The following is a 13806-nucleotide window of genomic DNA, read 5'->3' as shown; positions in this document are numbered from 1 at the left end:
ATGATACAGACAGTGTTGTTGTTACTGACAACATGACAAAGAAAGTGACCAGAATGGTCACTGTCTGAGTGCAAAATGCTACCATTAAAATTATTCTTCAAAATAATGACTCCAGCAGAGCGCTCAGAGCCCATTACAAAACCATAAATCATTACCCCACTGAGATCTCCAGAAACTGGCATCAGAAGTAATCGAATGAGATTCTTGAAAAAAACTGTCTGTCTTAAATTGTTTGGCAAATTAAAAAAGTGCTTTGCGCTTCACAACATTTCTTAACCCCCTTGCATTCAATGAGCTTGAATGAATTCAGCTCTTAGCGTTAAGAGCTTCTTAATGGACCTGGGAAACCCGGCCAATATGAACAATAAAATACATTTCTAAGACGTAGTTGGTTCGCAGTTGCAAATAAAGTAGGTGAAAATGAGCCCAAGCTCTGCAGATCATGTAAACTTAAAACTGTGTGAAAGCTTAACCAAAATTGAATAGCAAAAAAAAAATGTTTTTAATATGGCCAGCTCAAAATTACAGCCTTAACTAGCTGGCAAAGGGGGCTAACTCTGTAGAGTAGTAGGGATGTTTGGAATGTTAACGACGGCTCATTACAAACAACGGCAACATGTTAAGGAAGCCCGAGAGAGGGATGACTACTATAACAGCAGCAAACGCTGTACATCAGACACCTGTTAGTGCAGCAGATCTTCATGTAGGCAGGATGATTTCAGAACCATTGATAAAGGCACGCCCTCCGACGAAGTAAGCCGCTTTCCCCTCTTACCAAACTTTTTCTACAGCTGGCCAAAGTTTATTTAACTTTTCTCTGTCCACAGTTGATAAGTCCTCTGCAAAGCGCAAGTTGTTGTCACAAAGGAAGGTTGACTTCTTTGCTGCTTTCCTGGTAGCGTCACTGTAGAATCGTGAGGTGAAGTGGATGACACACAAACTTTAAGCACAAATTTGAGTGTCCAATAACCTTCAAAGGGCATAATTATCTGCAGTGGCGTTGTTAGACATAAAACTGTACTGGGGCACAGGCCCCTATTCATATAATTTTTTTTTTTAAGCGTGCTGCGCACAATGCACTACCAGGCTATAGAAACTCCCCTTGCTTAACCCACTATACAACAGTTCCGGGACACAAGTTTGATATCAGGTTTGGCAGGGACATCTATAGTTAATCCAAGCGTACAATTTTTTTTAGCTTCATGTAATATTGTTTTTATGTTTTAGTAAAAATAAGATGGTTATTTAGAAACTTTCTTTAGTTTTGTAATGTTTTCTTACTGTTTTTCCGGGACTATCAACCTAAATGAATGCACTGACTAATAAAGTAAATTGTTAAAACTCAAACTTTAGATTTTACTGGGGCATAGCAGATTTATACTGGGGCACGTGCCCCAGTAAAAAGGGTCTAACGACGCCCCCGATTACCTGTAAGAAAGGCTGGCAGGATCAGCCAATAGGAGACCAAATACGCTTGTCAGACTTTTATCAGTTATTATAAATGACGGTTTGTCTCTGCAGTAATACCGCACCAAGTTTTCTTTTATGCTCGCAGTGAGCAATCTTTAATTTAGTGAAATGGTGCGTTCATGATAAAAGTAAGTTGGTTATTGTTCTTAGTCTTCGGATTGTTTAACCTTATTTAATTCTGTAACGTTTATAAATAGTCTATGTAGTGGTCGGAAAATTGTGGAGGCTATAAGTCTAGGCTATAAGTAGCCATAAGGCTATTATAAGTCTCCCGACACAGCATATTACAGAATATACCACAAATAATGTTACCAATGCCATCATAATTAAACAAATATTATACAGTCTATTAACATTATATTAATCAAATCCGACCACTGTTGAAAACTAAACTAAACATTCCTCAGCGCAGTAGAGTTAGTTAGAGCATGTCATCGGCACCAAAACTTAAAGGTGGAGCTGAAAATCTCAGGGAGAAAAAGAACGATACATGCGATGCATTGAGTGGGTAATGCGGCGTGTATTGAGTGGGCAACGCGCCGTGTATTGACTATGCAATAAAATGAACTTAGTGTAACCTGGGGTCAGGAAGAAAATGACTATTGGCTATATCTGGAAAAACTTCACAGGTTTTTCACTGTACACCATTAAAGACTACAATAAATGAAAACAAAGCTAGGATTTCATCCTTTAGCAATTTATTTAGGTAAATTTGTTAAATAACAGAACATGTAAGGAAAAATGATTGTTTATAGAAATGTAACTTTACAAAGCGAAAAACAGAAATAACTCAATAAATACATAATCAACAATATAGTCTTTGATCATTTGCAGGCTACAGCAAAAAAAAAACATTAATTGTGAGTATAATAATCTTCAGACATTTCAGGATGGAAAACTAAAATAATACAAAATAGACAAAGTCCCATTTTAAAATAGGAAAATACTTTTATGTGATTATTGAATACTTAATTTGTTAACTTAAAACCTGATTTGCACACTAAAGAGTCCATGCATACCGTGAAATCATAACTAAATCTCAGTGTTTTAATATAAATCTGAAAACACAAATGTGTGTGTTTGTTGTAGGGACATGTGAGATGGCAAATAAAGAAAATAAATGTCCAGAAATGATTAATTCATTCATCAGCATGAGATAGTCCTACAGTTGTCCTAACACTAAATTATACAGATTTTGATCCACAGCATTGACTAAGAAGGAATGTGTGGACATAGAGACATCCTACTCTCACTGCTGTAAAAATTTAGTCTACTGCATATAAATAAACTTGGTATTAAAATGAACATGGCTTCAGTTTAACAAGTAATCAATATGATAGGTAATGACAAACAGTGTTTGGAAAGTTCACTTTCTACATGAACTAGTTCAGTTCATAGTTCACACATTTTTTAATGAACTAGTTCAGTTCATAATTCAAAATGTTTAACTAAGTTCACAGCTCCAAAAATGTCTTTAAATATGTTGCAAGCTATAATTGATATCTCTCTGTTTCCAATACTGCTCTTCCAATACTATTCTTTACATCAAGAATATAAAGGTGTACCAATCGTAAAAAAAGCAGAGAAAAAACAATGCAAAGGAGGGAAAACCTAGAGTCAGTGTGTGTGCTCAGAAAGATCTACTGTCAAACTATTAAATACACAGAGGTACCAATAAATAATGTATTGTTCAACAGTGTGCAATTGATCATTGTAGATCGAATATATTTTACTGTAGGAGAGTATTTGTCTGGGTTCTCTACCTATATGTAGACAGACTTCCTGTTTGCAATATATAAATAGAATTGTTAGAATGACGTCACCAGGAGAGAACGATGGGTGCACCCTCTGCAGATGGCAGAGAAACGCATCCACCAATCTCTGTGTAGGACAGGTCTAGCTAGCCAACCATCGCTGTTGAAAGACAGATGCATTACAAGCTGCAATAAATAAATTGTCATAACTATCCATATTAACTGCCCAATTAGAGTAATGCGTAAGCAAGAACCCATCTGCGTCTTTGTATGCAAAGGGACAGATCGGAGATCCACACCATATGTTGATATGATCATTTCTTTTTAAGGGATGGATAGAAGTGGGTAGCACCTGTTGTTTTCTGAAGAGAGTAGAAAGTTTTACGGCTGAACTTTGTTATCAAACTCTCAAGTTATCACTCTACTGAAAACAACAGGTGCAGACTTAGCTCTGGCTGGCGCCAACACCAAAACATCTGGCCCCACATGTCCTCTCATCTGGATCCAAAAGCCCAAACTACTCCCACAGGCCCATCCCAGGTCCACCACAGACCTGGGCATGATGGTGGTTGGTCAAACGTTACAGGGCGCTTGTGTAAATTGGCCTGGTGTGCCAGATGAATGAATGTGCAGCTTTGGGACTATTCCTTTCAAATACACTACATTGTAAACATGGAAAGCAAGGTATCTTGTAGGTTTCACACACTAAACTGAAGGAGGGTGAGTGCAAACTTGTAAATGTTTCATGAATACTGTTTATAACTTTTGGCAGCAAATGAAAAAATGATATAAATAAACAAATATAAATAGTTAAAAGATGGAAGGTTTCACTTTTGTACACAAGCAACTCTGGGGCCCACGCCCCCCCCCCCCCCCCCCCCTCAAAAAATAAATAAATAAATAAATAATAATTTACAAGCAGTTTGACCACAGATAGCCCTTTTTAAAGCAACCTGTTTGGCTGCCCTCTTAGTTTGTTTGCGTGAATGCTTGTATGGAAAAAGTGCAGATATGTCAAAGTGGATGAAATACAAAGCAGGGAAGGCTATTGTGAAAACATGTCCCTATATGTTGATTTGGAAAAGAAAAAGGGGAAAAAAACATTTTAACAATATTGAGGTAATGTATAAGAAGTTCATTAAAAGATCCTGTAAAGCAAATTCCATGATTTGCTTCTCAGTACATTATAAACGTGTGAAATTAGTTGCTGAAAGCATGTGCAAAGTGCGAAAACTGTCACACTGAAATGTGGAGTTAGACCGTTGAACAGTTTCTCTTCCGTTTTCAGCTCAGGTTTCGTATAGGAGGAGCCAGAACCCGACCGATCTACGTCACAGCGACCTATTTACGTTAGATCACAGACGGTTGCATTCTGTTATTCAGCTGGTACGATGCAAAGACAAAGTAATTAATACATGAAACACTGAGACTGCAGGTAGGTCTGTTCGGATATCTGCAATTGATTTAGCTACAGTTGCTGATGTTACTAAATTCAATATATTCGAGGGGGTGGAGATTCAGCTCCTTCAGACACGCCCCCCCAGTCTCAAGCAGAAAAGACTGTTGTTTTTCAAAGCCTTATTTAACATATTTGCTGTGGGTTTTTTTTCTTTTGTTTTATATCATATGTTTTAATGCCTTTGTGACCTACGCAGCTGGGAATGGCTGTATTACATTTCTATATGTAGCGAACAAAGTGATCGCGTCAAACGCGCCCTTTTTTCAGATTTTATTCAGTGATAAATCATTTGCAGTGATCAAGGGCTTTCTGCGTTAAAGTCTGACCAAGGCAAGACACAATTTATAGGGGAGGCGTTGACATGGCCGGACAAAAAAATAATAACAATAGGTTGAATAAGAAAAAATAAAAGAATGAGGTAAGAAGTTCTCTTTTCTCTATGTTTGGTGTGCTTCTTCTGCTATTGGGTAAACTGTTCAATACACAGTGTTTCCTACAACAGAATAGTATCCCTTTGACACAGAAACAAACGTGTCATGGCACAATCACAAACCAAGGCAGAAACCGCAAGTGGTCTGCAGATTTTTACTGAGCATCACACAGACTGAGGCCCTCATGTAGGCCTACGTACATTCCCAAACGTAGCGTTATTAGCGCCATGGCCAACCCGCGGATTGCGCACTGTGATACTTCAGTTTACGTCGTATTTACGAAATATGCAGGTCATCGGGTAATCAGCGCCTTTCTCCGCCCACTATACCGTATATTGCAAGCATTTAAACGCGCAATTGAATGGGCCTCCTTTTCTCTTTCTATAACGGATCAGACACTAAAGTCGAAACAGTGATGACTGTTTGAAATTATCCTGATGCCAATATTTGTAATGTGGCGAGGAGTTTAACAACTGCTGGAATGGAATGTGAACGTTGAGTCGGAGATTTGATGTAATATTCGATTTCTTCCAGCAACTGTAATATTGCATGGCTGCTTAATCTGTAACGCATAATGATTTTGTGTTCACTCAACTGAAAAAGTGTGATCCCTGTGGCAAAAATCCTTTGGCCTATGTCTTCTTCTTGCTCGGGTTACGAATGCCATTTAACCAGGAGGCATATGCGCATCCTGGTTTACGCCTGCTTTTTAAAAGCGGACAATTTTCACAGCAAAATAGAGGTGCGCTTTCACAGACGTTTTTATACCACGGAATACATAATTAAGCGCACTTAACGCATCCCTTCCCATCTATTTATGGGAAACTCCCACTTTCCCCTTGACCCTCCCGTGAATGCATATGCATCAAGGAAACAAGGAAAAGCGCAATTTGCCATTTTCAGTTCCCTCGACAGGCAGTCTGCGCTGTTACCTCAGTGCGGCATGTTTGTACATACCTCGCTATGCTTTTACGCAAAAATTGCGAAACAAATGGGCGCAAACGCGTTAGTACATGAGGCCCTGAGAGGAAAAAAAGCTTAGTAGCAACTAAAGAAGGACAACAAATACTTCTCACCTGTTTGGATTTAGATTTTGATCTGGTTGAATGCTCCCCTCAATAAGTTTGTGTGTGTGTGTGAGTGCATGTGCAGCTACTTGGATCAATTCTGTGTAAGTGTGTGTGTCAGTAAGCGTAAGTATGAATGCTTGTATTCATTTGTAAGTATGAGAGAGTGTGTGTGTGTGTGTTCAAGGGCATCAAGAGCAGCAGACAGGCACAGCCCCACAAACGGACCTGACCTGCGGTCTTCGTGCTTCTGCAATTTTACAACTAAATAAAAACTGGACTTCTGCTTCATTCAAGTTTGACAAAGCTAGATTACTCTCAGCCCTCTTCTCCCCTGTCCTGAGGGAGCAGTGCAAAGGTGCTGCCCCACTTGGCTAATCTGTAGAGTCAGCTCCAGAGGGGAGCCCCGCACTGGGGAGGAGGGGGGGGTCTGAGGAGTTCTCCCTCTCTTTCTTCCTCCTCTCCACCTTAATCACCTGCTCCTTGGAATCAGGGCTGTGGAGCGAGACATAGGGGGCACACCTGCGATCACTATCCCATTCGAAGACAGCTGGGTTGCCACCACTTGCCAGCTCCCTACCACTTAGCCAAAGCATCCTACGAGGTGTGGGGTGGGGGTTGGAAAAGTCACAAAATGAGGTCCAATCCAGACCCCTTTTTCTTCTTACTTCAGTGGATAGTATATGGTGGAGGATGTACACACAAAAGGAGTGATAAAAAAACACAACTAAATTAGCTAAAGAAGCCAAGGATAGCAACATGGTTGTGGTGGCAACAGTTCTTTTTTGTAGTGGGGGGAAGGAAGGAGAAGGCAGAGAAATGGGTAGGGGATGTTTCAGGGAGGGTGGTCAGAGTGAGCAAAATGCACATGATGATGTCACAGTGCCGGTCACCTGGAAACGGTTGAGGGAGAGAGTAGCTTTCATCTACCTCCCTCTTTCTCAGCCTCCCTCACTTTCTCCATCACCATGCCAAACCCCACAGTGCAACACCATCAGGTAAGAAGGTTTCAGTTAAAAGACACTGAGTTGGATAGACTCTGTGGTCCTCAGTCCCCCTTCTCTTCTGCTCCTCCATGTTATCCCTCCTTCTCCATCACGCCTACTTCTCCACTCAGTGTCTTTACTTTTCGTGGGTTCTTTAAAAAAAGAGTCTTAGTCCATCTTAACCCTCCCCCCCTCGCAGACCAACAGTAAACTAATCCACCCTTGAGTCCATCCATCTCTCCGTCCAACTGTCAGAAAGACAAATATCCTATCTGGTCTCTTGGTCTGTTCTTCATATTTAGTTATTCAGTCCTTGTGAGTGTTTTTTTTCTTTTTCCTGTATTCCTGTACGTTTTTCCAAGCCTCCACGGGTGTGTCTCTCCACCCATGATGACAGAGCAGGCCTACTCAGCCTGGCAGACACACCTTACCGGCAAACAGGAGTCCCACTATGGTGAAGAAGATGGAGAGGACGAAGAGCACGTAGGATGAGCCCACAACAGTGTTGTTGGGCAGTTTGTAGGGCTGGCCCCCTACCTCATTGATGTAGAAGCCTATGGGAAAGATGAGTGCTGCCATGCAGAACAGGATCACTGTGAGACAGAGAGAGAGAGCCAGAGGGGGGGAGAGAGTGAGAGTGAAAGAGAGGGGATGAGAGAGAGACAGACAGAAGGGGGAGGAGACAATTAGCATTTCATGTCACACAAACATTTGGCAACAAAAAAAACATACTTCCTTTAGGCACTGAGACACAAATCAAGGACAAGAATAGAGCAAACCGAGTGAAATGGAGTGATAGAGAGAAAGGATCCTACCAGGCAGGACCGACAGGAAGATAAACTGTAGAAGAGAAAGAGAGAATGCAAGGCAGATGAAGAGCAATAAGTGAGTTGGCCCTGTAACAGAAAGAGCCATCTAAAGGGAATGGGAGGTGCCCCGTTGAGGAAGCAAAACACTGTGACATGCATTCGAACCTCTCACTGCCTCTCTCCCTCACACACACAGCGTAGAGAAGGGCATCAAGACAGGGGCTTTTCTGTAGAGGTCTCACGTTTGAGTTAATTTTCGAATATTCCTATTATTTTTTTATCTGTGAGGGAAAAAAACAGCTTTATTGAGAGAGAAAACTATATCAAATGTCTGTCTCTAATCCCTAAAAGTGAGCTACACATCACACCCTACAACCAAAACCCACACATGATAATTTTCCACTCTATAAGGACTGAATTATCTCAAAAAGCTAATTTTCTGTCTCTCTCCATCTGAACAGGTGGGATGTCTCCACTGCCAGCTAGCTAACCAACGTTGTATGGCTAACCCACAGGGTTGGGTAGACACAGAGCTAATATTTACGTCTGTCTTCTTCCCGGACTTCCCCGGGAAGTCAACAGCCGACTTGGTGGCCATGACAGTGGCACATAATATAGGTAATATGTGCCACATAATATACGAGTACACCCAGAGGTACCTCTGACTCTGAGGGCCTGTACACATGTACGTGTAACCCACCCAAAATCTGAGGGTTGTGTTCAGAACCTAACTCATACTTTGTGTTGAACTATTGTTTTTTTTCAATTGTAATTTTTTTATTTATCAGACACAAAGAGCGCAGGTTATGTGACTTTGCCTGATTTAGTTATTTTACTTTTGCAACACTTTTCAACTGTGTCAAACAGCGGTAGTGACCACTAGGTGGCAGCTGCGCAAGGCAGGTGTTGTCTTTTTGTTGTTTTGTTGTTGTGTTGTCTTTGAGAGACGGTGTGGATGCGACAGAGGAGCGGTGTGTTCCAGTTGGCCAGCGGTGTGGGGAGTGAGCGTGGTGGACAGCGGACTGGATTCTGAACTTAAGGCCTGAGTTTGGATTTCCATTTCATTGTGTCACCAGTAAGATCTTTCCTTTCTGTGGATTCGGAGGATCGTCGGTTACCTGTTTATTAGTTTTTTTTATAGACTGAGCTCAAAACAGGTACTGGGTTGTGCACAACTAAAATCAAATTGACTATTGCTGCAGCAAAAACTTAAAAGGTAGTATTCTGGCCAGAATATATATTTTTTTGTGTTTTGATATGTGAAATGTGACATGCATTGTTGAACAAAATTTCAATAATACAATTTTCTCTTGGAGAGTTGCCATACCATTTGTTATTCAATATACTTTGTCTATTTTATCTTTCTCTCGAACCAGGACATTACTACAGGCAGGGGTGTAACTACCCAGTGTCAGAGGGGTATGCAGCAACAATTTTTGGCGCCCATCCCCACCCCCCAAAAAAATAAATAAGTGTGCCTGACATCATCATGTATAGGCTTTAAATAATAAAGGTTTATTTTAAAGTATATCAGCCACTGTAGGCCTACCATAATTATAAGTAATTATATATGTATATATAGCATAGGTATATTCAGGGCTCGACAAATTGTGGCAACCATATTGTGACAAGTGGTAACCTAATCATCACCCCTGGCAACCACATTATTAGACAATTTTTTTCATGTACTTTATTTTCATTACAAATAAATCATCATTCTTGGCATTCGAGCATATGCTTTGCGGATGTTTAAATTTCCATTCTGATTTATTTACTACGTCCCCACTGTCAGACATAGGCAAAAAAAAAAAATTCCCACATGCAGGGTTTTGATACAGAAATGCATTTTTCATTTGCAATGGCAAGATTAGCTTAGCCTTTAACAAAACATGTTAAATTATTTCGATTTGGCATTAGAACTAATCAGACTTCATCTGTAAGCAACCCCACTTTAGCTCACGTTAGCAAACACTAGCTAGTCTGAAAACATGAATATTTGCAAGTCTCCAAGTTTGGTAGAAAATCTATGCATGATTGCACACTGTGCATGATTGATGTAAACCAGAGTTATTGCATTATGTTTTCCAAATTCTTGTCATTTATTGTACATGCTACCTTATATTTTCCGGTTTTCAGCTCAGCAACCTCGGTTTTGCATATTCTAAACTAGCCTTAAACCCAAATTTGGCTGCTACATTCCCAGTGTTAGCAAACGCTAGCTAGTCTGTTAACATGAATATTTGCAAGCCTCCAAGCACAAACGTCAGCACAAATCCTACCTGTTGCCTTTAATCATCCACTTATTTACTACGACTGTTGCATCCCTTGACATGTCATCTCCTTTTCCCTCTTTCTTTTTCTATTTTTAGCCCCAGACAACATGTGTCCATCATTTTCCATAGACGACAACTCAATACTCATAACTGCTCGCTCAGCGCTCACGGCGCCCCCGCTCCCTCTAGATGTCAAAATTCTATCTTATGAGATAGGGCGCCTACCCTAGCAGTTCTAAAATGTTTTGTAACATTGAGGAAATGCAGAAACGCACAACAGCAGCTATAAATAGAAAATACCAAAAAAAGATTTAATATTTTTAAATTTATTAATTTTTACCATTGCTTTGGCACCCCCATGGTGCGGCGCCCCTATGCGGCGCATATAGCGCATTCCCACTTTTTGCGCCCCTGACTACAGGTATTTAAGTAGTGATCCCAGACTTTGAGATATTTTTCCAAGTAATTTATGGAGGCTGATTAGGACCTGGTCACATACGTACATTCGCAAACGTAGCGTTATTAGCGCCATGACCAACCTGCAGATTGCGCACGCTGTGAAACTTCAGTTTACGTCCTATTTACAAAACCTATAGGCCGATTTATACTTCTGCGTCTCCGTTAACGGACAGACGCACGCACGGAGTCGGACGGACTGGTTGAATTTATACTACTCCAACGGCTCTGCGTGCTGAAAGCAGTTCACAGCCAGAACAGTAGATGACGCTGCACTGCGATGCTAGCTAGGTTATCGAAAGGTCGGAGCAAATTTACAAATGAACCATTTCATCAATAAAATAAGCACATTTTCAGCAACTACACTGTCCATTTCTCGTAACATCTTAATTCAGATGCTGATTTACATGTACTGTTTAGCTGAAATAAGAGTTGTAAAAACTTACAACAATGGCGGTCAAAGGATTCTGTTCTCTTGTTGGTCACGGCAATCCCGCCCCCCACCCCTGACGCAATACGGACCAATCATAGCCAAGGGGTATCCGTAAAAAGACGCACGGACAACGGATAGTCAGGAAAATCAGGAGGCGCACGCAGAGCTGTGCGAGGGCTCTGCGAAGACACGCAGAGGGCGTTTCTTGAAGGAGAGGGCGTTCCCCATGTGCGTGTGCGTAAAAACGCAGAAGTATAAATCGGCCTTTAAGGTCATTGGGTAATCAGCGCCTTTCTCCGCCCACTATAGCGTACATTGCGAACATTTAAACGCACAATTGAATGGGCCTCCTCTCTTTCTATCATGGATCAGCCACCAAAGTCGAAACAGCGATGACTGTTTGAAATGATCCTGATGCCAATATTTGTAATGTAGCGAGGAATTTAACAACTGCTGGAATGGAATGTGAACGCTGAGTTGGAGATTTGATGTAATCTTTGATTTCTTCCAGTATCTGTACTATTGTATGGCTGCTTAATCTGTAAAGTGTAAAGATTTTGTGTTCGCTCAACTCAAAAAGTGTGATCCTTGTGGCAAAAATCCTTTGCCCTATGTCTTCTTCTTGCTCGGGTTACGGCTGCCATTTCACCAGGAGGCATATGGGCATCCTGGTTTATGCCTGCTTTTAACAAGCGGAGAATTTTCAACGCAAAATAGAGGTGCGTTTTCACAGGCGTTTTTTGTACATACTGCCGAATCCATAATTAGGCGCACTTTGCGCATCTCCTCCCATATCTTTACGGGGAACTCCCACTTTCCCCTGACCCTCCCGTGAATCATAGAGTTAATATAACTAGAGACAGCTACTTCTGTCTTCCAAGATGGTGTCCCCATTCATTTCAATGAAAAGTGCTCAGTGGCGCAGTGAGGCAAGCGAGAGCTCCTAACGGACCGCGCCATCTTTCCAGACCGACTCGTCCAGTCTTGCGCAGAAGCTTGTTCCTAGCTCCGAAACTCATGCATGCTTGCAACTAGCTGTATACGTCATACTTTGCGACAACCAGTCGCAAGCTTGTGAGCTGGAGCTAAGGCATTGCAGAAAACTGTCAAAATGTGGTAGAAGTCCGATCAAGAAGCAGATAGCCTACATGTGAACTTTACGAAAATCAATACTATTAGTACTGTAGTATTATACGTGCAGGGCCTATACGTTTTTCTTTTTGCTTTGTGTTTATAGTTTAACTGCTTATGTATTGTGTCGGATAAATAAACTTTAAACCTGAATATCTGGCTCCGTTGTTGTTCTAGCTTTGCAAAGCAAATTAAGCCTATACCTTTACTATTATAATGATGATGAGTGTTGTTTACAATTACTAGCTTATTGTTAATGCCATCGTTGTGGTGTTAACTGACTTAAAGTTCTAACAATTTAACGACCATAACAATATTGACGTTATCAGACATGATTTATTCATCTTTGTCTTTGCCTCAGAATAACATGTCAACAATATATAATGAAGCCGTAACATGCCACTATATTATAACTAATTAGATTAGGCTATAATTACGTTTGTCATGCCATGTGCATAATAGCGTTCATTACAAAATGGTTAAATCTGCTTTAAAATAACTTAAATTAACTCTACAAACAACCGTCATGTATGTGCAACCATTTTTAAAACTACAATAAAGGCAGGCAGCTGTAGATTATCAAATCCTTTCTCTTTGTTCTCATTCAGCTCAGGTAAATCAGCGATTTGCTGATGCTCCCTTTTGTGCTCGTTCATTGTTCGTATCCGCGAGCACGTTTCCAGGCAACTTTTCTTGACGTAAGCAAATAAATGGGCTGCTAGTTTACCCATTTCGGATTGGTTTCAATCTTTGCAAAAATCAGGAAAAATTCTTATATGAAAAAGCTAGTAGTATGAGCCAGGTTCGAGAATCTAACAAAAATTATTGGGGGAGATAGTTTTCGATATGTTGACTGGAGTTAATAGAATAGAAACGACCGGACGAGTCGGGTAGAAAATCGGAAATGCAATACCAACTACATCCACCGGGGCTGTTGCCTCAAGCCGAGAGTCGAGGGGTGGGGGCGTGCCGTGAATGCATATGCATGACACGGAAAAGCGATATTTGCCCTTTTCAGTTCCCGCGACAGGCAGTCTGCGCTTTTAACTCATTGCGGCATTTTTGTACATACCTCGCCATGCTTTTAAGCGCAAATTGCAATACAAATACGCCTGAAGTGGGCGCAAAAGCGTTTGTACATGAGGCCCTGAGTGTCTGCTTGCTTACCTTAGCTGAATTTGTATCTTACAAGACCTCTAGTGTACGTGTCATACTACACCCAGGGGTGAAAGTAAGCCGTAACGGGAAGAAATTACGACACACGCACAGGCCCGTTGCGACAAGGCAATCAAAACAAGCAATTGCTTAGGCGCCGAGCTGGCTTGGGCCCCCAAGACAACGACTGGTTAAGAATAAAATGCGACAAACGTGTCAGCGCCCCTTTGATAGTCAATGCAGTAAAGTGCAAAGACACTGTTATTGGGATCCCCCTCAAGGGGCCCCTTTCTTGATCTGTGCTGCTGGTAAAATACAAAAACCACGTCGGTCGACAGTCATCATGAAGCAGAATTATGCTTCAGGAAGCCAAAAAAGGAAG

The 13806-nt window shown here is 41.1% G+C and overlaps 1 protein-coding gene and 1 long non-coding RNA gene across 2 annotated transcripts in view; one reads left to right on the top strand and one right to left on the bottom strand.

Annotated features, from left to right (window-relative positions):
• The first annotated feature begins 4083 nt into the window (after positions 1-4083).
• Positions 4084-12422, top strand: LOC146253638 (uncharacterized). The gene is made up of 2 exons (XR_014731657.1): positions 4084-7179; positions 7530-12422. It is a non-coding gene; the product is annotated as an uncharacterized LOC146253638 (long non-coding RNA).
• mosmoa (modulator of smoothened a) overlaps positions 7167-13806 on the bottom strand; it is a 40503-nt gene continuing 33863 nt past the window's right edge. Inside the window, exon 3 of the mRNA XM_084676616.1 lies at positions 7167-7760. Within this exon, the coding sequence (XP_084532742.1) occupies positions 7576-7760 (185 nt within the window). The 3' untranslated portion in view covers positions 7167-7575. The remainder of the gene's footprint in view (positions 7761-13806) is intronic.

Source organism: Hypomesus nipponensis, chromosome 17, assembly GCF_054491055.1.
Source record: "Hypomesus nipponensis isolate SF chromosome 17, ASM5449105v1, whole genome shotgun sequence".
In the NCBI taxonomy this organism is placed as follows: domain Eukaryota; kingdom Metazoa; phylum Chordata; class Actinopteri; order Osmeriformes; family Osmeridae; genus Hypomesus; species Hypomesus nipponensis.
The sequence above is the reverse complement of the archived record's forward strand: the minus strand, read 5'-3'. Positions and strand labels throughout refer to the sequence as shown.